At 32.9% G+C, this 25,206-nt stretch overlaps 1 protein-coding gene and 1 pseudogene across 7 annotated transcripts; one reads left to right on the plus strand and one right to left on the minus strand.

The window, feature by feature from the left end:
• Positions 1 to 2,677: 2,677 nt before the first annotated feature.
• On the minus strand, positions 2,678 to 9,818 carry LOC107873544 (histone deacetylase 2). 7 transcript variants are annotated; one of them, XR_007056936.1, is made up of 16 exons: positions 9,651 to 9,818; positions 9,419 to 9,548; positions 9,296 to 9,351; positions 7,051 to 7,168; positions 6,116 to 6,178; positions 5,924 to 5,992; positions 5,680 to 5,846; positions 5,518 to 5,582; positions 5,392 to 5,438; positions 5,174 to 5,218; positions 5,045 to 5,095; positions 4,369 to 4,455; positions 3,427 to 3,493; positions 3,213 to 3,295; positions 3,005 to 3,111; positions 2,678 to 2,807 (listed from the first exon to the last, which is right to left on the minus strand). XR_007056936.1 is itself a non-coding variant. In XM_047414631.1 (15 exons), the coding sequence occupies exons 1-15, from the start codon at positions 9,749 to 9,751 to the stop codon at positions 3,100 to 3,102; spliced, it is 1,161 nt and encodes a 386-aa protein (XP_047270587.1). In that variant the 5' UTR covers positions 9,752 to 9,818; the 3' UTR covers positions 2,678 to 3,099. The 7 variants fall into 7 exon arrangements, 5 of the variants coding, with proteins under 5 accessions (XP_047270587.1, XP_016575914.2, XP_016575913.2 ...); XM_047414631.1 differs by having other exon boundaries at positions 2,678 to 3,111; XM_016720428.2 differs by lacking the exon at positions 3,427 to 3,493 and having other exon boundaries at positions 3,213 to 3,300; positions 9,651 to 9,815.
• A 6,594-nt stretch (positions 9,819 to 16,412) lies between these two features.
• Positions 16,413 to 24,900, plus strand: LOC107874464 (annotated as a pseudogene).
• The last annotated feature ends 306 nt before the right edge of the window (positions 24,901 to 25,206 follow it).

Consider the following 25,206-nt stretch of genomic DNA (forward strand, 5'->3'; position numbering starts at 1 on the left):
GCCACTTTGGGACTATGGTTAGGAGCCATGCTTTGTGTTCTTGTGCACTACCATGACATGTTGATTTGATTGGGGATCATGGCACCATACTGTGTGGTCTTGCGTGTCTCCCCATACTGATACTCCAATCCTTGCGGCAAACTTGAATTGGAGGCTTGGCCGTCGAGTCAAGGAAGGATTCCATATAGCCCATGGAATTACAAATTATAGGGTGTGCCATCTAGCTCAGAAGTAACATAAATATGGGTTTATGATTTCAAAAAAATGTTTCAAAGCCATTTAAAGTATGCCCATGTGTTTTTCATATATGATATGTAAAGTGTTTTATGAATTGCTCTCATATATGTTATATATATAGAAATACATTATTTTGGATTGCTCTGCGTACCAGTACCTCTATATTGACCCCCTATATTTCAGGGTCTGAGGCTCAGTCTAGAGGTTTTCGCTAAGCCGTAGATTTATCAGAAAGAAGTGTGCAGTTGGTAAACCTTCTTTATTTCGGAAGGCTTGTTTTTAGAACATTGTTATTTCATTTTAGTTTTAGGTCCAACTGTGTCCCATTTTTAGTTAAGTTGTTACTTTCTGATGTATTAGAGATTTTGTAGATTGAAGTAGATGTTGTCTAGATACTTATGGATTTCATTCAGTATTGTTAAATTGAACTCAGAACATGACCATGATTCCATTTTTTTATTTTCGCATCTTTTCTTTCTTGTTTATGAATGGTGCTCATGATTGCCAGATAGAAAGGGGGTGCCCGGGCCATCATGGTTCGGGATGCTCGTCGCGGCCAGAGCCTCGGCACGGGTCGTGACACATTATTAATGAGCTTCACAACATTCTCGTAAAATATTGACTCAACTCTATGCTTTAATTTTGAGCTAGATGATATCTGTACAAACATGATACCCACGAGCTATGTGAGTCCACCATTAACTCGTCGTCCAAGTCCCCAATCAAAGTTTGCCACAAAGAGTAGAGTCTCTGCATGATGATACACAAGATCACAAAGCACGGTGTCGTAATCCCTAATTGGGACAACATAAAATCTCGTGTCGACAAAATATAATTTCCAGCAATGAGTTATCTAAATTTGTGCCTTCTTCGGATAACTATCCAACTCTCTTTAAGCCCAATTTTAATCTCTTAAAACCATATTCCATGCTTATAAACATTTTTTCCTTTATGTTAAGGACATTCTGTAATAGGTATTGTCATACCCAGACTTGCAAGCCATATCATGTCCATAGTCCTTTCGTTCAAAAGCATGTTAATGATCAACAAAGGAGTTAAACATCACATGAGAGTTCTTATTTCAAATAGCATATGAAAACTTATGCAAAAACATTCTCTTTTCAAGTCTTTAACATAAGATGGTTATCTCTTTCATAAATCACATGCAATTCTCCATTACAAATCAAGAGCATTTAGAATAAGAAACACCCCTTTAAAAATACATAAAATAACAATGCATAATTGATAAAAAAAGCATTTAATACTCAACAATACCATAATTCACTAAATAACCCCCAACACTAGTCAATGTATAAATATCATGATCAAAAAAAGGGTTTATAGTTCATGGTCTCGAATTTATTTCAAAATCCATAACACATGCACCCGAACATGATTTAAAATTTATAAAAACCCCATAATTAATACATAATTTCATCATAAAAAGGGGTTCATAATTCATGCTCTTCAAACAATTTCAAAACCCATACCATATACATATTGATACAATTTAGTATTGTAATACAAGCTTTTCAAGCCTATGAACGTTAGGATAGTTCTACATACTTTTTTGATAAGTTTTGAAAGAAACCCAAACTTCTTTCTCTTGAGAGTTGAGAGGAGAATAAGCTTTGAAAAGTTGATAACTGGTGGTTAAGTAATGTGTATGGAGTGATTTAAGTCATGGGGTAGAATTTGAGGTGAGAAAAAGACCAAAATACCCTAAGAAAACTTTAAAAATTGCAAGAATTTCTCAGTTGATAACTAAGTTAACAACCCGTCAGTTTGTTGACAACTCATCAACTTAGTCGTCAATCTTCAACTGGATTTGGCCATTTACTGGTTAAGATTGACGCCTTGAGTTGACAACTCGACAACTTGTTGACAGCTTGTCAACTTATTTGTCACCTTTTGACAGACAAACACTCCCAAGTAAGATGAGCATAACTTTCTACTCTGATATCAGATTAAGATAAAATCGGATGCATTAGAAAGAAGGCTCGAAGATCTTTCATTTGATATATAGTAGGCCACTAACTCATTATATTTTTAGGAGTAATGGTCGTTGAGAGTTGACCAAAGTTAAAACATCCACTAAAACTCAAATCGATAGAAAAGTTCTCAACTCATCTTTGAGTTAGGAGATTTTTATGATCTCAATTCATCTCCAAAGATGCTCCCACACTGTAGAATTAATCATTATACTTATATTAACATAGAATCATTAGGTTTGAATCTATATACGTAGAAATAACGATTCAAATTCTCGCCCAAAAACGGGAATGTTACATAGGCCATACAGACCAACATAGATGAAGTTTCTGGATATCAGTTTAACATCATATGGGCTGCTGAACAACGATATAGGACTAGGACTAACAACGATAGCTTGGCTTACAACTGTATTAATAAATAATCAATTTAAGCAACGACGCAAACAGGTTTTAATCGGTTGGCGAGGGTTGATCCATAACTTTGAACTATGTTCCTACCTGCATCACAATCCATCACATCGACCACATCCTGATTTGTTGATGATTTCAAGCTACATGAGTTGCTTCATACATGAACTAGCACATACACAATTTACATTCTTAGTGAAATGCATTAAGATACACAAATCTTAGTAAGTTTTTTCTCGCTTCCAGACAGCATATAACTATCAACGGAAATTATTCTTTTTTCTTAGATTGCAAATGAGCAATCTCGACTTTACCACACAGGTCAAATTCCAGGCCTTTCAAAGTAGCAACTGAAGGACATTCACCTGCTATGCTTTTCCAGTTGATAAGTTCTTCATATCTATCAGAGATTTATTCGAAAGATTTATGATGGAATCAGCAATAACTTTGGCACTGGATTTCATGTAACCGCCTGAAATGTAATTAAAAGATATCAGTTACTGGCAACATACGAAACAATTCCACCAAAATTATTTTAAATGGCATGGTGCAATAACAGGGGATAGGTTCAACCTGATGTGAGCATGATAACGGGGATGTTTCTCTCTCGAGCAAACCTGAAAACTTTTTCATCCCTTCTCGCAATGCCATCAGGACTGATCTGCACAGGCATGTACAAATGATTAGGTATAAACTCAGGACTCTCCCTTCTTTTTGACATAGAAATGAAATAAGACTCTATGGTCTGCAATTGAATGAGCAATATATCTGGCAGTTGCATTCATACACTGTTTGCTGGGACTCTCCAAAAAGGCTGCCCCACCCATGTCGGATTCTCCAAAAAAATGCACTACCTTTAAAGGATCGGACACACACCCAATGATATTTTGAAGAGTCCGTGCAACATAAACATAGCGAAATGGAAACTGCTCCAATAAAACCAAATAGTATTGCTACAAATTCAAGGCACCTGTATTTGGCTACTTAACAGATTTGAAAAGAGACAAAAGCATTATTGATATTTTACCTTTCTGTGACCAAGTTCTCCTAAAATTCAAACACGCTAATCTCCTCTAGGGCCCAGCCTATACAAAAAGGCTGGAGCAAATATCAATAGTACTTTATATAACACATTTTCTATTATGAGACATGCTGAAATGTCTACCACGATTGAATAATTTTATTTATTACAGTTCATAAGTGTTACGAATCCAAATTCATTTAATTAATCAAATAGAAACATCAAAGTTATAACTTCTCCACCAAGCTATTAACCAATCACTCAACCATCTTCCTCCACTACTTGTATACAAGTCAATCAAATATTTAAAATTCATGTCCAGTAATGATATCATGTAAAACTTAGACGGAAGGAATGGACTGCATGTATGTTCCATAATTCAGTTGTAGTATCTTATGGTTTGAGCAGAATTGGGATCTCTCTCATCTTCATCCTCCCTTTCAAGAAAAAGACATATAGTTGATCCTTTTATATTTTGATTTGACAGAAAAAGATTGCACTTTTACATCCCAAACTACATGATTATTTGCTTGTTATGAATACTCTTCCAATTAGTTGTATAAAAAATCTATAAAATTTTATAAGCTTGTAATAATTATAAGATCTATAATTCCATCTCCTATGTAGCTTGCTACGGAAAGAAGAACGGCCTTCTGAATGACACACATGCAAGCCGCATATAGCTTGTTTTCCGACGGCAGTTCTTACCTTCAACCTGCCAAGTGGATCCCCGTCCAAGATATCAGTCCCAGCATTATAAACAACTAAATCGGGATCAAATTTCTTCTCTGCAACCTGGAAGCCCATTAGGATAACAATCAGTCTTATATTAAAAGGAAATCAATACAATAATGGAGAACTCGGTAGGAAAGAAAAAGAATCTTTTAAATGTGTCTGAAACTCTGAATGTTTCTGACAAACAAAAAAAGAATAGAAGAATCAGAAGACAGGGAACTAATGCTTTTAATTCAAATGATAATCCCTTTACAACAAAAATGTATATGGTTTTACGTTTGAAGGTCCAAAGATTCATCGTGCTACACAAGAGAGAATATGTCCAAAGATTCATCGTGCTGCACAAGAGGGAATATCCATTTTACACAAAAAGCAGTATAGGAAAAAAAAAAAAGGGGGTAACAGTACACTGATCAGCATGAAGGAAATGCTAGACACCGTATCTACAATGTAGATGAAAACAAAAGGATGACCTTGTTCTTCATACAATGCTCCTAAAAAATTTAGTAAAATACATAACTACATTGAGCCCTAATTATAGACACTACATGACAATCTTTCTCCACGTACGAATACCATATACAACGAGTTGTATTATTAAGTAAAAAAGGATGTGTGGGAAGTGGCAACAAGAAGTTCAATTACACACCTCAAGTGCACAGTCTAGCTTGGTCAAGTATTCATCTGTCGTAGTCCCACTCTGCCGAAGTTAGCAAGACACAGATGTTAGTGTAGTTCGAGTAAATAAATAACTTGTTTTATAATCTTAGAATCTAACCTTAACTTCGACTCCCAGATCAATGTACCTTCTTGCTTCAAAATCCTAAAAGTAAAGAAAACAATTCAATACATATCTGATCAGTACTGCTATCTTTTAATGCTATCACCGCATTGAAAGAGAATTAGAAATCAAAAGATGTAAGGAATGGAGCATGTCAAAAACAAGGAACGGAGAGGAAATCAAGATGCAGCAGATTGTTCAAGATAGAAACTCACAAGTGGATAAATTCCGGGATTGTACATATCAAGGATAAAGACTCTTCCTGCATGAATCCAACCAACACCAATCAATAATATTAAAATGGCACACAACATGCAAGATGAATGACGATTAAAACATACTGTCCTCAGAGAAGTCTATTTCATGGCCGTTTCCTTGGTGCGCATCAAGGTCAATTATCATGACTCTATACAAGAAAAGAAGTCATTATTAATGACATTGAGATGTTATGACCTTCAAGTGTACATAATCACATATTACACATGAGTTACTATTTAGTGTACCTTGAGATTTTTAAATGAACAAATGCAAAATGTATGCAAAGAGATATATCAGCATAAACACAAAAACCACCTCCCTTCTCTGATGAACAATGATGAAATCCACCGCCGACATTAATAGCCCATCCTCGTTCTTTTGCAAGCTTTGCAGCCAAAACTGTTCCTCCCACCTACAGAAATTATCAACAAAATCTGAAGCAGAGAACTAGGAAAAAAAAAAAGATGATCTGCAACTGACTAAACTCACCTGCTTGCGGAATGGGTGAAGAACTTTCTTTTGCACAAGGCAATTAGGAAGCATCGCAACAGGAGGGACCTAAAAGGTCTACTCATGAGATAATGCAGAGAACAGAAATAAGAAAACCAACTCTTAATGAGTGAAAACAGGTCTGATGCTGAATGCACACCAACAACATCAGACTTCAGTTTTGACTCTTACTTCAACAATCATGGAGACATTCAAGCTGCTGTTCAAACTTTTCAGGTATGATTCTGAATGCACCTACATCAGAAATGGTAAAACATTTATCAGTCACCCATCAACATTGTCAGGTACAAGGACAGTCCATGTGAATGCTAGACAAACCGACTACTGTTAACAGATAAGTAGGTTACAACACCTAGATTGGAAATAAGACAAAGAGTATCCTAAGGTGTCTTGTAAATTCTGTACATGCAAGAAACATAGAAGTGGATGTGTTGCAAGTCACCATAATGAGATCGCAAATGGACCTGAACACTGACGAACATAGATGTAAGCGATAAGGATCCTCATAGTTGACTAAATATTTGCAGCCCAAAGGCTTAAGTATTATTGGTGACAGAATCTAGATCAGATCAAAGAACAACAATATCCTGTTTCAACAACTAAAAATTGCAAATATATAAGAAAACAGAACTAGATGCATTGACTTGTTGTGTATCACCTTTAAAAAACAGCAAATTGACCTCGGCATTTATGGACTCAAACATAGGAAAATGAGGTGCCATTAAACTGGTTGTTAGATAATTTGCATTACAAGGCTTCCAAAGGAATTATTCTGATTAACGATCCTCAAAACATAGATGTTGAACTCAAATAGGGTGGATGGGCTCAGAATATTATATATGATGGCATCTAGGTTTAGTTGATGGAGGTGATTATTACTTGAGAGTCAAAAGGAACTGATACTGTGTTCTTCAGAAATATTGGTTCATCAAGTTGATTAAAGTAGCCCACAAAGGTGCAAGCATGAAGATACATAAATGTACTTAAGGGAGATAAAGTGAAAGAGCATGTTTGAAATTAACTCAACCACCTGTAAGGAATACTATATAAAAGAATCTAATAAATCAATAGATGACTATATTGCTATTGACAGTAGAAGTTGCTACCACTAGCAGATCATCTTTTGTCGACTCCGCAGGCTCAACTACATGCTTTTGGTGCATGATACCTTCTTTAGTGAGAAACCGGCAAATTCGTCCCCATTTAGAAGAGTCAAATGGATGCCTGTAAAGTTAAATGCTTGAATGAGGCATCCAATTAAATCCAAACCTAGATAAGGCAGAAGCTCTTTCAGAAGAACAATAATATATCTTCTAAAAAAAGTTAATAGAAATTGTTCCCTCAAAAAATAATAAGTTGAATAGATATTCAGCACCGCGAACATGGACTCTAAGTTGCTTAGACTCTCCAAAGATGTTGTCAAACCCATGTCGGATCCCTTAAAAATATACTATTTTTGGAGGATCCGACATGCACCCAATGACATTTTTAAAGAGTCCGAGCAACATAGGATACTCACCTGAAGTGCAGGAAATGCAATGTATAGACATGAGGCCCTTGCCATATTGTCAATGAGTAACAATCACACCCATGACCTTCATATGCAAGTGCTAACATATGTATTCTCAAGTTTTCAACCATAGCCCCACATTTCCTTTATAAACTCTTTCCCAGTGGCAAGCGTGTTTTGGGGGTGGAGAGTTTTAGGTCGTTCTGTTGACGAGTGACACAATTCTTTAGGTTAAATAATGCATATTTCTACATTCTTAGGTGCGTTTGGGTGAGAAATGGTAGAGCTAAAATTCACTTAAAAAGGTGAAAAATCAAATGGAATTTGAGAAAAATGATGCTTGGCTTCAAATTGAAGCAAAGAAATATATCAAAACCATGATTCCAGTCCACTCTAACCATTTCCATTTTACGGGATGGACAAAAGAAGAAAAAGAAAAGATAGTTATAAAAATGAAACATAAAGAAACAAAAGCTCTACATAATGACACCATTATACAGAAGTAAACATTGATTAACCCAATGTATACACCAGATGAATGTTGTCATATTTGAGTGTTCAATATATATTTATCAAGACTGGATAAATAAAATAAGAAAAAATTGCATGATATGATTTTCCCATATCTCTAAAAGAATTTTGTCAAGATGTGAGACTTGATGATTGTGATAAAAAGAGACGAGGTAGAGATAATATCACATTAAGGGAAGTGATCTCATGGAAGTGATGAGGATTTAACTAAATAATATAACACACTGGAAGAACTGATTCATAAACGCAACAAACTCATGTAAGAAAAATTGTTTAGCGTTGAATGAAATGGACTTAAACTGGGCAGAAGGAATGTATCTAGATTAAATATAGAGATACTGTTCATTCAGTTTGGAGTTAACTATATTTATGTTATCTCTTCTCCTTTATTTATCCCTATTACACTCCAATAGATTTTTCACTACAGTATAATTTTCTTCCACTCGTGTAAATAGGCTAAAGTTAATAATCATCTTTCAATCTCCATCAAACTTGCACTATTTAAGGCTCCCTATCTCATATCCTTGTGATTTACCAGGAACAAATGCCAATCCATTCCAAACACTGGCAAATCAGTCGCCACATTCAACTTCAAGAAATTTGTATCATAAAATACAAAGCTAGGAATAACCAGCTTTGGTACTTCAATTGCACTTCTAGAATTTCACCAATTATTTTCTCTCATCCAGGGGCAGATCTACGGGGAAAAAGGATGTTCACCCAAACCGCCAGGCAAAAAATTATATTGTATATATAAGAGCTAAATTTTTTATTTGTTGTATACATATATATATTTTGAATCACATGAACACAAGACTAAAGTTGGTTCAATGATTTAGGAAAAAAAAAAAAAAGAAACAGCCCGGTGCACTAAGCTCTCGCTATGCGCAAGGTCCAGGGACGAGCCCAATGAGATATCTATTGTACGCAGCCTCACCTTACATTTCTCCAAAGGGCAGTTTCAAAGGCTTGAACCCATGACCTCCTGGTCACATGGCGGCAACTTTACCAGTTACTCCAAGGCTCCCCTTCACGGTTCAGTGATTTAGGTAGTTCAAAATTCATTCGAAGTTAAAATTTCAAACACTCCATTTTATTCTTCAATCTCCTAACCCTGGATCTGCCACTGTTGTCAGCCAGAACTACAGGGACACGTCTTAGACGTAACCATTCCTAGAACTTTCCGCTCTTAATGACAATTATGCTTCCCTTTCTAGGTATATATAAGGATACTAGCAATCAAGTAACATGACAACAAATTCCTTTCGAACAAATTTAATTTTGAAGGTAGCATAAAATGTAGTTCTTACAGTTTTTCGATCCCGAGAAAATCAATGTCGTAGGATGACGAGTATATCAATGGTACCTAATCGAACAAAATTAATATCAGAGAGATTCCATGAAAACTAACTAGTTCAAAATTAGAGTTGTACCTTAGAAGGAGGCACATCGAAATATAGCTGACTAGAGAGAATTCGATGCCGGCGTAGAGCTTCAGCGTCGCCGGTTTTCGACGAAGATGATGATGTCGACATTCGGTGAGCAGCAGAGAGGAGAGGAAAGCTGCAGAAAGTGAAGCGATTGAGATGTTGAGCAGCTTTAATGGAGATGATTTTGTTATATTGAAGAATTAAAGAAGAAGACGGCGATGAAGATGAGGACTACGACAGGAGTTTGAGGTCCCAGGAAGAATCAGAAGGTTGACTCTCCTGAAATGGCAAGAATACACAGGACTGTGCAGGATTCGGAGCATTTACACCTAGCATGAGTGGTTGAAGGAGCTGGATGCAGCTCCACAAAAGGAGAGCAAGTTAAACACGTGGCGTTTTTTATTAGCTCACTTTCTAAAATCTGGGATAACTAGTCAATTAATTTATTTACTTTATTATCCTTTTGGAATTACCAACTTAAGGGTACTAATGGCTTGTTTGGCTACACGAGTGGCTAAAAACACTTTTTTCCCTAGATAAATATTTCTTTCAGTCACTTTTATTAATCATTTTGAACTTACCGCAATATTTCTTTTCTTTTCTATTACATAAAGATGTGATTTCGACCACCGCTCATTCAATTATTAAAAAAAATTCTTTATTTTCATTTAATTATATATCATGCTTCAATATATAATAATTTCATTATTTTATCATAATAGTTTAAATATTTAATATATTCTATTAATTTATATTAATTAACTATAACTACAAATTAGAAGTAAAACAAAATTATTTATTTAATTGGCTATCATGTTCAAAACTAATTTGTTACCACGAATCACAATAATTAATAACTTAAAATATTTAAAAAAACGTATAGAAATTTTATTGACTCTCATTGTTTTGGCAATGCCACATAGATTGAGATAAAAGAAAAAGTACTGCAAATCATGATAATTAACAACTTAAAATATTTAAAAGATATATAAAAATTTTAGTTGATTCTTAAAATTATATTGAAGCCACATAAATTGAGACACAAGGAGTAAATATATTATTTGATAATTACTTAAAAATTATTATAAATCACAATGATTAACAAGTTAAAATACTTTTTAAAATTATGTAGTATTGCAGGAGAAGTGGTAGAGACCACCTCTCATGCAATTACCAAAAAATTCCTCCACTCCCCATTAATTACATATCATGCTCCAATATATAATAATTTCATTATTTCATAATAATGGTTTAAATATTTAATATATTCTGTTAATTTATATTAATTAACTATAACTAAATATTGGAAGTAATTTTTTTTTATTTATTTAATTGGCTATCATGTTCAAAACTAATTTGTTACCACGAATCACAATAATTAATAACTTAAAATATTTAAAGACATATAGAAATTTAATTGACACTCATTATTTTAGCAATGTCACATAAATTGAGATAAAAGAAAAAGTACTGCAAATCATTATAATTAACAACTTAAAATATTTATAAGATATATAAAAATTTTAGTTGATTCTCAAAATTGTATCGAAGTCACATAAATTGGGACACAACGAGTAAATATATTATTTGATAATTACGTAAAAATTATTATAAATCACAATAATTAACAAGTTAAAATATTTTTTTAAATTATATAGTATTGAATGAGAGGTGGTAGAAACCACCTCTCATGCAATTACGAAAAAATTCCTCCACTCCCACTTAATTATATATCATGCTCCAATATATAATAATTTCATTATTTCATAATAATTGTTTAAATATTTAATATATTCTATTAATTTATATTAATTAACTATAACTACATATTGGAAGTAATTTTTTTTTAATTTTTTTAATTGGCTATCATGTTCAAAACTAATTTGTTACCACGAATCACAATAATTAATAACTTAAAATATTTAAAAGACTTATAGAAATTTTATTGACTCTCATTATTTTAGCAATGTCACATAAATTGAGATAAAAGAAAAAGTACTGCAAATCATAATAATTAAAAACCTAAAATATTTAAAAGATATATAAAAATTTTAGTTGATTCTCAAAATTGTATTGAAACCATATAAATTGGGACACAAGGAGTAAATATATTATTTGATAATTACGTAAAAATTATTATAAATCACAATAATTAACAAGTTAAAATACTTTTTATAGTTATATAGAAGAGGTGGTTTCGACCACCTCTCATGCAATTACCAAATAAACCTTCCACTCCCACTTAATTACATACCATAGCCCAATATATAATAATTTTATTATTTCATCATAATGGTTTAAATATTTAATATATTCTATTAATCTATATTAATTAACTATAACTACGTATTGGAAGTAATTTTTTTTTAATTTATTTAATTGTCTATCATGTTCAAAACTAATTTGTTACCACGAGTCACAATAATTAATAAGTTGAAATATTTAAAAGACATATAGAAATTTTATTGACTCTCATTATTTTAGCAATGCCATATAAATTGAGATAAAAGAAAAAATACTGCAAATCGTAATAATTAACAATTTAAAATATTTAAAAGATATATAAAAATTTTAGTTGATTCTCAAAATTGCATCGAAGCCACATAAAATTGGGACACAAGGAGTAAATATATTATTTGATAATTACGTAAAAATTATTATAAATCACAATAATTAACAAGTTAAAATTGTTTTTTAAAAATAGATAAAAGTTCTATTCAACTATCAAAATTTTATCGGTGCACCATAAATCATGACAAAATAAAAAATTATCTTAATTAATTGCAACTAAATATTTACAGAAAATTAATTTTATTATTTTAATTGACTTTTATATAGAAAAATAATTTATTTATTTATTTATTTTAGTAAATTTAAATTTTAAAATTAGTTTTTTCTTATATAGAAATGCTAATATTTAAACTTAACTTAAAATTTTCAAAGTACAAAATTAATAAATTTAATTTAATAAAATAAATTTCTAATGAATATTTTCTTAGAATTTGTGTTGGGTCAATATGTATCAAGTTAACAAGAAATAAATAAAAATATATAGTAGTTGCACTATCCAATAATATTTAATAATATCATATTTTGCATCTGCAAATATAGCATCCCATATTTAATTAATATACTATTTTGGTATATTATCGATGATTACTATAGGATATGATAAAATTATATTAATTTTTATAGTAATAACATAATCAATCGCTCTAAATTAATTATTATGAGTCATCTAGGTATTAAGAAAATAAATAATATTTAATGAAAAATAAAATAGACATAAAATGCAAAATTAACTCTTAATATTTTAAATTAAATTTTCGTCTTTCGAACGATGATTTTATTATATCACTCCTTATTATAAGTCATTTATATATTAGAAAAATAAGAATAACAAAATGATATGTCAACATAAAATATTTGATTGACTATCAAAATTATATTAGTGCCACATAAATTGGGATGGGACAGAAGAAGATATAAAGCAACATATATTATTTGAAAATGAAATAAAAAGTACTGTAAATAACAATAAATAACAAAAAAAAATTGACTTATTTCTGTTGCTTCAATCGTGATTTTAATGTATCACCCGCAATTAATTATTATAAGTCACTTATGTATTGAAAAATTAATAATATGGAATCCACGATTTTACTATATATGTGTGTGTGTGTGTGTATATATATATATATATATATATATATATATATATATATACTATGAATAAAATTTTTTATGATATTTTTAAAAAAAAATAAAAATTACTACATCTACTCAAAGGGCAAAAGAGTAAAAACATACAAGAGATAAATGTAGAGAAATCAAGAAGCACCAAATGGATTATTAACATTTGTAACATTCAACACATTTCTAAATGTTTCCAAATTCTTCTTGAATGAATACATACACATAATAAAAATAATAAATAATAAATAATAAATAATAATAATTACATTTTACTATATCACCCCTAATTAATTATTATGGTCATGTAAGCATTGTGCCACATAAGTTGAAATAGAAAAATTATTATAAATTACAATGATCAAAAATTTAAATTATTTTAAAAAATATAATTGGCTATCATCGACACAAAACTCTGGACAAGAAGAGTAGCATATATTATTCAAAAATTACATAAAAAGTATTATAAATTTTCATAGTTAATAACTTAAAATATATAAAAATAATTTAATATGTTATTTATTTCAAAAAAGCTATATGAAAAATACTAGAAATCACAATAATTAACAACTTAAAAAATTTAAAAGATATAAAATATTTGGTCTACTCTTAAAATTATATTATTGTCACTAAAATTGGAAGAGAAGAAAAGTATTATAAATCACAATAATTAAAAATTTAAATTATTTTTAAAATATAATTGACTATCAATGCCTCAAAAATTTGGACAAGAAAAGTAGAGTATATTAATTTAAAAATTACATAAAAAATATTATAAATTACAATAGTTAACAACTTAAATTGTCTGAATACATATTAAAATAACATATGTTGAACTCATGCTAGATTTCGGATGAATCCTAGAAAACATATGCAACCCTTTTATTAAAATTTTTTATTTAAACATATCAAGATTGAAAAGATAAATAAATATCTTAATGTTGGACCCGTACTGACAGGGCCATGCTCCTCTAGTATATATATTATGCAGACCCTTATAATCATTTTTATAATCATTTTGTGTGTTCTGCATATTTTACTTGTTTTATCCTTGATTTTGTTAGTATTTGTTTTATACACATATATATTGAGATGAAATTTGTGAAAATAGTACCAACTATATATGAAAGAGCAATATGTGAAAATCATAATTATGAATTTAATTTGTTATTAATTGGCCCTTTTCTCTCGTTTTGATGATGAAATATTAGTTTTAGCCCCTTTCTAATATGTATTAAAAAAATTTATTCTCTTTATCCGCTTGAAATTATAAAATTGTGCTCGTTGATTCTTTCTAATTGAAAAGTTGATTTTATTTTTGTATTAACTCTTTTTATTTTTTTGTGAAAAAATTAGGTTTTCTTATGAATCATCAACTACAATCCGATATTGAATACTTTATCATCCTTGAGGAGATATTAAGCCAACAATTTCTTGTTATGTGTGTTTTTCTTTATATGGCTATTTACGGTCATTCTATAAGAAGAAATAAGCATATGATTAGGTACCAATTTAGTAATCGAGTTCCTAAATTATATCTTATTTAAATTATATCATAGAAGACAACGATTCAACATGTATCGATAAGTTAAGAATGGATAGAAATTCCTTTCATACTTTAGTTCTCTTAACTAAGGAAGTTGGAGGCTTGACTGATAGCAAATATATATCAAGTAGTGAAAAGTTAGCAATGTTTCTAAATATTTTGGCTCATCATGAGAAGAATAGATCTATTAAGATTGATTATGTTAGATCGGGTTGGAGCGTAAGTCAAGCTTTCAACGAATGTTTGAGAGCTATTCTCAGACTAACTCCATTATTACTTGTTAATCTCAAGCCGGTGCTTGAAGTTGAGAGTGACGATCGATGGAAATGGTTTAAGGTTATGCACTTTCAATTGAGTATCTATTAATTCAAGTAAAGTAAAAACCTATAATTTTACAAAGAAATTTTAATAATTTGAGATGATACTATAATTGATTTTATAGGGATGTTTAGGTGCATTGGATAGAACTTACATTCAAATTAGAGTTCCATCTAAGGACAAACCAAGATACAGGACAAGAAAGGGAGAAATAGCAACTAACGTACTGGGAGTTTGTGATAGAAATCTCAATTTTACTTATGTATTACCTGGTTGGAAAGGATCAGCTGCCGATGGTCGTGTATTACGAAATGCTATAACGTGAACAATTGATTTGAAAATTTCTGAGGGTAATATAATTCACATGCTCACATTAAAATTATATTACATCAATAATGTTACATAAAAGTAACTATTTTTTGTTTATATTTTAGGTAATTATTATTTGTGTGACGGGGGATATACAAATGGAAATGGTTTTCTTTCACCTTACAGAGGGTATAGATATTGGTTAAGGAATTGGCAAAGTGACAACCCAGCACCTCAATGTCGAGAAGAGCTTTTCAATATGAAACATGCTAGGGCTCATAATGTTATTGAAAGGATATTTGGTCTCTTGAAAGGACGTTGGGGAATTCTTAGAAGTGCTTCATGGTATTCAGTTAAGATTCATAATAGGATCATTAGTGCTTGTTGTTTGATACATAATTTTATTAGTAGAGAGATGGAAGTGAATCCCTTAGACATTGATATAGAAGAACAAGTAGAATATCAATAAGATAACATTGATGTTGTTGAATCATCAGAGGAATGGACTACATAGAGGGAGGAGTTGGCTCAATCAATGTGGAATGCAAACTTAAATAATTGATATTTTAAATTATTTCGTGCTTGTAATATGTTTTATAGTGTTTTGGATATTTTTCTCTTTAGTTTTTGATATTACAGTAAGGTGTATCACTTTTAGCTGTTTGTTATATAAATTTTGTTAAAGTTACTGTTTAATTAGTTTTTTTAATTGTGATGTGTTAGTACTTTATGTTTTTAGTTTTTCATTTGTAAAATGTGTGAATATTTATTATTGTGATGCTAAGTACTAATATTTTAAAGATACTTATGCTCCTTATGATGGTAACTAATATTAATGATGATTAGTTTCATAAGATTGTATAAACAAAAATGGATAGCGAAAATCTTCAATAAATCCACCAAAAAGATCAAAAATATCAAGAAGATCAACACCTTCAACCCGAAGGACATGGACTCCAGAAGAAAAAGTTCTCTTATAGATGGTTTAAAAGAGTTATGTGTTAATGGTTGGAGAGCCGATAATGGAACCTTTAGGCCAGGATACCTGACGGAGTTGGAGTAGTATTTACGTGAACGTCATCTTGACAGTGGATTGAAAGGTGAACTACATATCAATTCTAAACTAAAAGCATGGAAGAGAAGTCATGCACACATAAGTTTACTAAAGGGTCGAAGTGTTTGGAATTTCAATATAGTGACGGAACCATAATTGTTGATGATCCAATAGAATGGGAAAAGTTTTTAAAGGTAACTAATATTTTGATCTACTACTTCATATAAATATTTCTCTCCGTTCTTTTTCATAATTTATACTTGATACATATGCCATTGTCATCTTTCTCTACTTGTTTGTCTAGGATGAACCGAAAGCAAGAAATATGAATACTAAAAAAAGGCCAATATTTGCAGATTGGGAGGAAATATTTGGCAAAGATAGGGCAACGGGAGAGCATGCAGAAGGGCCACTAGATGTTGTTGAGGATATCTTAAAGAATCAAACATCAGGACTTTCTATTGATATGACTTTGGGATTTCCTATTAATATTGATGAAGATGAAGATGAAGGTAGTCATGGACCAAATATAGCTACCGAAGAATCTAAAAATGCTTATACAGACCCTAGTTTTACAGGGCATCTGCAAATGAATATGCTAGAGGCTCTCCTCATAAACGTACTGACAGATCTGATGATACACGACAAAAAAGGAGAACACGAAACACACTCCAAATCAGTCCACTAATCTTAAGGATCCAAGGACCTTTTTGGAGACCACTCTCGGATTCGCAACTAACAAGAAGAATACAAGATTCAATGATGTATATAACACCCAAAACAGCATCAACGCGTGAAAAACAAGAGGATTACAATAATAATAACCAACGGTTTCAAAAACACAAGAAACAACAACAAAAGGCATAATCTTAAGAACCCAAGAGCATATTCCACTCTTGAACCCTTAACACTATACACTACAATTCACCTATCTCTTATGTGGCACAAGGGGGACCTCGATATCCCAAGAATCCAACGTTTCCAAGCTTGAATCCAACACGAGTGATTCCACACTCAAGTTGAAATCCCTAGTTACAATGTTTGGCCATAGGGGCCTTTCTCACAAGAGAGAAATGTCTAAGTGTCTACAACTTTCAATATTCATCAAAACTAATGACTAAAACCCTACATCATTCTATTTATAGTGTATTACAAATAATAGGTAAAATGACCAAAGGTCCCTTTAATGAAATGTGACCAAGGGCGCCCTTGGAGTGCAAGTTTAGGGTCAGTTTTGGTGTGATCCAAGGTCTTCTCTACACTTCACTTGGACATTTTATTGGATGGGTACAACACATTCTCACATACGTGCATCCTCGTGGTCGTACCCGTATCATCTGAAAAGCAACCCGAATATGCTAAAAAATTCTCTTCTAGTGTCAATGAAAAAGAGAAAAGCAAGAAAAGGTAAAAAGTTGTGGAGGATGTTAATGAGACATTTCTCAATAGTATGACGGGAGTTATAAAAGACTTTACTAAAATCCAAGACAAAAGAATTGGTGCCTTAATTGACAAGATTGGAATTCGTAGCCACTCTGATATGCGTGATCAAGTTTATTCCATCATTGAATCCCCCACATTTGATTTGTACACCATAGAGCAACGTATCAAAGCCAAAATGGTTATCTGTGGAGATGTAAAAAAAATGGAAATCTTTTTACGTATGGGTGAGATTGAGTATCAGACAATGATGTTTATGGTCGTCAATGATAAACTTTGAAGTATGATAAGCTTATGTATATAAGTAGTGGCACTAGTGTGTTAGTTTTTGCTCACTATCAATTTCAAAGTTTGATTGGAGTGCCACTTTTTGATCCTCAAGTCATGTTCATACTCTTTTGTCTATAACTAATGTAGGGCATGAGAATGATGTAATTTTCTATAACTAATGTCTATTAAATAGATCAACTCTCGTGTAAACGTTAATTTGTTACTGGTTATCAGTTTATGTGCAGTTTTTATTGTTGTTTCGTTATAGCTTTGGTTCCATTTTGCTGCTATGTAAGACCAGTTACTGGTATTGCTACAGTTGTTTTCTTTGCAGCTTCTAAAGTACATAAGATCAGTTGTTATTGTTATGGGACCAGAGAAATTGCTTGCCCTGTTACCCATTTCCCTGAATACGAAGGATTACTCTTTGTCAAACAGTTGGTTATTTCATGTTTTAAATAAATATGTATGTGGATGAGCTCACTATGTGGGAATATAATGGGTTTGTTGTTGTTGTTGTTGTTGTATGTATGTGGATCATGACTTGGGTTCTTCATGATGCATGTGGTGCCACTTAAATAGTGAAGTATCATTATCTTGTCCTCAGTTTTCCTTGTACATGCTAAATTTGTGGCTTATTGCTAGAAATAGATTTACCATTATATATATAAGGAGAAAATAGATTGTATGAACATATGATAAGAAAGTTTATCATATGTTATGGCTTTTACCTTTCGAAGAAGGTGGCCTCAGTTGTGTTCAGTTTCTCTGGAAAATTAAGTGCATAGTTTGGCCTCATAGATGTTCTCGTTGTTGTTGTCATGTGTAATGGGAGAGGAGTTTATTTATTCTTTTTCTTCTTGAAATGGTAATTATTGTAGTTTCTCTCGATCAGTTTCTACATTCTGGGATCAGACTAGCGTTCGGACAAACTGCTCTTATATTGTAGTCCAAAAGCTTGTGTAAAAAACATCAAATAAGCATGCCCTTTTAAACTGATAGGTGTTGGTGATGTTTGTTTTCTCTTTGAAAAAAAGTAACTAATTGGTTGGTGCCTAGTGCCTTTAATAACTAATTGATAACTTCTGCTGCAGTTCAATTATATGAGTCTTAATTGAGAATTGATGTCGATTGCAAAGATCAGCATGGGTGGTGCTACTCCAGCTGCAATGAAAGCAGACGAGGGAAATGATTCTCTTGATACCTTAATTAGGCAAGCCATAGGCAAGGAGCCTCTTTTTTTCTTTTTCAAGAACAGGGGATGGTCCTGACCAGTGGTTTCAACTGCTTCATGGTTTAGAGCAGCAAGGTACAAAATAATATAAAAAAGGGTTGCATTCATAGCATACGACTTTCGTAGGTTCTTGTGCATATTAGATAAGTGGGTCAGGGAAGTCACCAATATTTCAATTGGTTTGAAAACCTTGTGGTGGTAAAGAATGTTGTGCTTTGGGCCATACTTGTCTTGTAGGTGTAGAACCCATCAACCCATTTAGTAACATAAAAATGACTCAAAATTGCTTATATATAGAGCTCTGGTTGAAGCCATGAAAATTGATTGATTTATGTGGCTCTTTGTGCATATAATGCTGGTGGTTGGCATATGTTAACACCAGTGAAATTTCAAAAGTGGGAAAAGTGCACATGGGAATTTTATATCTGATTATACCTGATTGTGCAGTTTTTAGTCAGCCCATCAGAGGTTCCATTTTACCAGTGGTCTTCTGTCATAGTTGAAGTAAGGTTTTCTAGAGTAGCTTATATCCGGTCCTCTTCTTGGGGTTGTTGCAGTATTTTGGCTAGGGTAGCCTTCTTTTTGCAGCTTACAAATTTTCTATTGTAAGTTTGGTTTTAAATTTTGTCTAATTGTTTATTATTTTCTGCAACATCAGTTCAACAACTTATGTTAGTTTGAACAATATATGAGTATAGAATCAATTGATACAATGGTCCCAGCTCTTCACAGACCAACTGCTTGTCTTTCTTTTTTCATTTAAATTGAGTAATCTCACTTCCCTCCCGTATTTTTTGTGCTTATTTGCTATGGTTGACTGGCCGTAAAGGTTCTCGGGTTTCAAATTTGATGCTCCGTCGAGTTGTGCAGTGGTGGTTGCTGCTCATTTTTGTATAATTACACATGCAAATGGACACTTGCAAGCAGCATGGGTCTCCAATTGAAAAGCATTTAGATTCTCCATAAGAAATATAATTGAAATGAAAATTGAGGGAGCTGGTGACTTGGATAAAATTGCCGCGAATATGTATATATCTAATAGAAGAATGTTAAAAGAAAATCTTGCCTTGGAAAACTTGCCGTCATTGCAGCCACACAGGTAACCAGTCCCTTCAATAACTGCTCTAGTAGATTTCTGTATAAAAGGATAGGTTCATCATTTGAGATATCTAGAAGACTTAGCATGATGAACTGCATTCACATTAAACTACAGGTTGGAAAATTTATCCAAGTATCAGCGACATTCATTGTTGGATTAATAATAACTTTTATTAAGGGGTGGCGTCTAACATTGGTCTTGTCAACTTCAATTCCACCACTTATCCTCTCTTTTGATGTCATGACTATCATTCTGGCGAAATTAGCATCCCGTGCACAAACTGCTTATTCAGAAGCTGCAACTGTGGTTGAACAGACAATAAGCTCAATTAGAACTGTATGACAAGAGTTGGAAAAGGATACTTTTTTTTCACTTCTCAACTTTTATCAAAAGCTTACATTCACCAGGTTTAAGTATGTTCACTTCTGTTATCCTACAAGACCAAACGAGAGCATATTTGATGGTTTCTCTGTATCGATACCTAAGGGAACAACGACGGCTCTAGTAGGGCGAAGTGGAAATAAAAAATCGACTGTGATCGGTCTAATAGTGAGGTTCTATGATCCACAGGTTGGTGAAGTTCTAATTGATGGTATAAATATAAAAAAATTTCAGCTTACACAGATCAGGGGGAAAATCGGCCTTGTTAGCCAGGAACCTATGTTATTTGGTTTGACGATAAAAGATAATATTGCCTATGGGAAGGATGATGCAACTCTTGAAGAAATTAAAGATGCAGTTCAACTTGCCAATGCATCCAAGTTCATTGATAAATTGCCACAGGTTTTGTTTCAATTTCTACTTTTTGATCAAGTTATAGCTAACTCAAGTTCTTCTCAATATCTTACAAAATTTTTGGTCCATTATTCCTTCTAATTTAGGGATTAGACACCAGAGTTGGCGATTATGGAAGTCAGTTATCCGGAGGCCAAAAGCAAGGAATTGCTATTGCAAGAGCTATACTAAAGGACCCCAAAATTCTACTTCTAGATGAAGCACAAGTGCTCTTGATGCGAATCCGAAAGGATTGTTCAAGAGACATTGGATAGTGTCATGATCAATCGAACTACAGTAATTGTTGTACATCGCTTGAGTACAGTTAAGAATGCAGATACAATTGAACAAAAAAAAAGTAAAGTTCTAGTTAGAGCTGGAATAAAAGAAGGGCTATTGGGTGGTGCAGGTTATGGTTTTTCAATGTTCTGCTTGTACGCTGTCTATGCTATCAGCTTTTATGTTGGTGCTCGGTTGGTTGAGTCCGGTAAGTCTCAAGAGCTAAAGATAAAGCTTGTGTTAAGACTCTCGTTATAAGTTTCTTCTCTGTCGTTTCAACTTTCCTAGTTTTGGATTTTAGGTTTTCTATGTTGTTAGCTTGATAGCTACCGCGATTTCTTAATTAGGCGGCCTTGTTTCTGACTCCACCAAAGCCAAAACTAGTGCCTCTTCAATCTTTGCAGTTCTTGACCGACAATCCAAGATAGATTCGAGCAATAACTCAGGAATGACATTAGTGCTTGTTAGGGCATGTGAAGTTTTGATGATGGACATGTGAATGAAATATGTTGTGCAAGCTGTTCCATCCAAGTGAACAAAGCTGTAGGCAAGTTATTGAAAAAATGAATCTGCGTGCAAAATGGTAGTGGATAACACTTATCACAACAAGAAGTCTTGCAGAAGCTGAATTGAACAAGAAATCTTGAAGAAGTTTGGTTTGAACAAGAAGTCTTGCAGAAGTTGAGTTGAATAAGAAATCTTGAAGAAGTTCGGTCGAATAAGAAGTCTTGCAGAAATTATGAGATAATCAAGAAGAGCTATTCAAACAACAAGAGGGAGAGAAGGCAGTAAAGAATGAGTGAAACTAACTGGGAGTGCTAGTGAGGATAGAAATATACATCAACTAAAGGACTCTATCAGGTGTTGGCTTAAATGGAAGAAACAACTTTCAAAGCATTCACTCATGCACTGATAAGATAATCAACAATCAGCAAAACAGTTCACAAGAACCTGGTCCTTTAGTTAGCAAAGTCTTGGACTGTTTGTAGTAGATAGGTTCCTGTTTGTAGCAGATAGGTTCTTTGAGTTGTAATGAGTCATTGTTCTAGTCTCAGTAATCTATAAACTGGGTTAGGAGCTTCAAGTTAGGGAACTCGAAGACTTGGGAAGATTTGTGTTTTTGTAGTATAAGAGTTGGAAGTTTTAATTCCTAGTTTTACAAAAAGTCTTGTAATATTGTTGATTGTTGAGGCTCAAGAGTTATAGTAAGTAGGGGTTAAATACTGTAGAGGTATAGGTCGTGGTTTTTTACACCTTTCTTGAGCCGGATGTTTTTCACGTAAAAACACTGTGTTCAGCTTTTAATTATGTGAACCACGTTTACTTCCACAGATAGGAAACTAGTAGAGTAAAATATTAAAATTAGTAGGGCACGCACCCTAACAGTGCTTATTTAAGTAAGATTTTCTTGTAGAAACTATACGAGGATGCGAGTCAAGTTGCTAGTGAAGCAGTTGGAAGTATCAGAACAGTGGCTTCTTTCTCTGCAGAAGAGAAGGTGGTGCAATAGTACAAAAGAAAATGTGAAGGTCCAGTTAGAGCTGGAATAAAAGAAGGGCTATTGAGTTCTGCACGCTTTGGTTTTTCAATGTTCTGCTGGTATTATGCTTATGCTGTCAGCTTTTACGCTGGTGCTAGCTTGATTGAGTTTAGTGAGGTCACATTTGCTGAGGTTCTTCGGGTGAGTCTCGAGGGGAAATGATAAAACCTGTGTCAAGTGTCTCTTTATAAGTTCCTTCTCTGTCATTTTAACTTTGCTAGTTCTGAATTTCAGGTTTTCTATGGTCTCGTCTTTACAGTTAACACGCTTTCTCGATCATTCAGCCTTGTTCCTGACTCCACCAAAGCCAAAACTGGTGCATCTTCTATTTTTGCTCTTCTTGACAGGAAATCCAAGATAGACTCGAGTGATAACTAGGGAATGACATTGGACAATCTGAAGGGAAACATTGAGTTCCAACATGTCAGTTTCAATTATCCAAGACGACCTGAGGCTCAAGTCCTAAAAGATTTATGCCTTGCCATTAGCTCTGGTCAGGTAAATAATATTCTGTTTACCGCCATAATCATTTTGTGGTCTTAAAACACAATTTATCAACGATCCTGATGTAGAATATATGTTTATGCTAGATCGTTGCTCTGGTGGGAGAGAGTGGGAGAGGAAAATCAACAGTTATTTCATTGTTGCAAAGATTTTACGATCCAGATTCAGGCCTAATCACATTAGATGGAATAGATATTCAAAAGCTGAATGTGAAATGTAAAAATAATCAAGTCAATTAAAGTGAGGGGTATTTTAGTAAACAAACAATATATTTTTACAAAAGACGCACTACATATTATTTTTAGTACCACAAACCAAACAACCACTAAAAAATAATATCAGGATAACTTATCCCAGAATAATTAATCCAGCATAACTAATTCTGATATAACTTGTTTTCAAACCAAACGACCCCTATGGGTACTAATGGCTTGTTTAGCTACACGAGAGGTTAAAAGCACTTTTTCCCCCGAAGAATATTCCCTCCAGTCATTTTACTTATTCATTTTAAACTTACCACAATATTTACCAATATATATATATATATATTCATAGGTAGCAAGGATAGGAAGATGGAGGAAGGCTGCTGTTGAGGTTTTTATTCCAACTAGCGAGGAAAGGCCTCGTTTTGATCCTGTAGAATGAATGTGAAAAGCAAAATTCTTAAAATTGTATGATTCAGATATCTGACGAATGAATGACAGAATTCTTGAGGTGATCAAATCAGTATTGAGAGAGTCTCTCAGTTTGAGAGTTAGTAAATATGCCCAAAATCAATACTTTAGGTAAACAAGCTCAACATGGAATTCTAGTAGCTCTATTAGGTATGGAAGGTGATTTTTAAGATAATTGGTTCCTGTCCCGAGGCATTTGAGAGTGATTCGGGTCATTGGTCTAAATCTTGAAGTTTAAAAAACTTATAGTTAACTTTGGTCAAGACGATTTCGGAACGGTGATTTGATGATTTCAACAGGTTCGAAATATAGTTTTTAGTCTAATGACATATTTGATTTGTTTCCATAGGATTCCAAATGATTTTCAGGGGTTTGATTTCGAGTTTGACTTGAATTTTGAAACTGATGTGTTGTCGAACTTGGTTCAATTGCACCTGTGCCCCTTTGCCAGTTCGACGAGGTTGCGCCAGTAGGCTCTAGGTCAATGCCTGTGATGATGTCGTGGATGGAATAGTTCTGCTTTGGTAAATGTGTCTGAATCGAAACAAACCACTTCGATGAAGATTCATCTGCATCGGCAAAGTTGCGGTTGGAAAGGTTCTCGCATCTGTGGATTCCTTCCAACGAGATGAGGTCCGTTTCTATGAAGGCACTCGTGTCAAGTGATCTTCGTTCCGACTACATTTTCTCCGCACCAGTGATATTGCAGCTGCGATCAGATTTTTTCTCCTGTAGAATCACTGTTCAGTAATAGTGATTTTCCCTTAAACTCGATCTCACTTTTCCAAATACGATAGGAGCTTAGGAGCATGGTTTGAGACAATAATCAAGGAATTTTGCTAGATTTCCCCATGGGATAAGATTTTAATCTTTAATTTACTTTTTCTCTGCTAAATTATTGTTAATACTTTTTCGTTTGCTTTTACTTGTCACAATTTGACTTGACACACCTATTAAAAAAAAATAATTAATAAAATGACCATTTTACCATAGTATCCCATGTTTACATTGTGTGTTGAAATTAATTTGAAAAAAAAATAATTAATACTAAGGGTAA

The sequence above is a fragment of the Capsicum annuum genome, chromosome 6 (assembly GCF_002878395.1).
Source record: "Capsicum annuum cultivar UCD-10X-F1 chromosome 6, UCD10Xv1.1, whole genome shotgun sequence".
NCBI lineage: Eukaryota > Viridiplantae > Streptophyta > Magnoliopsida > Solanales > Solanaceae > Capsicum > Capsicum annuum.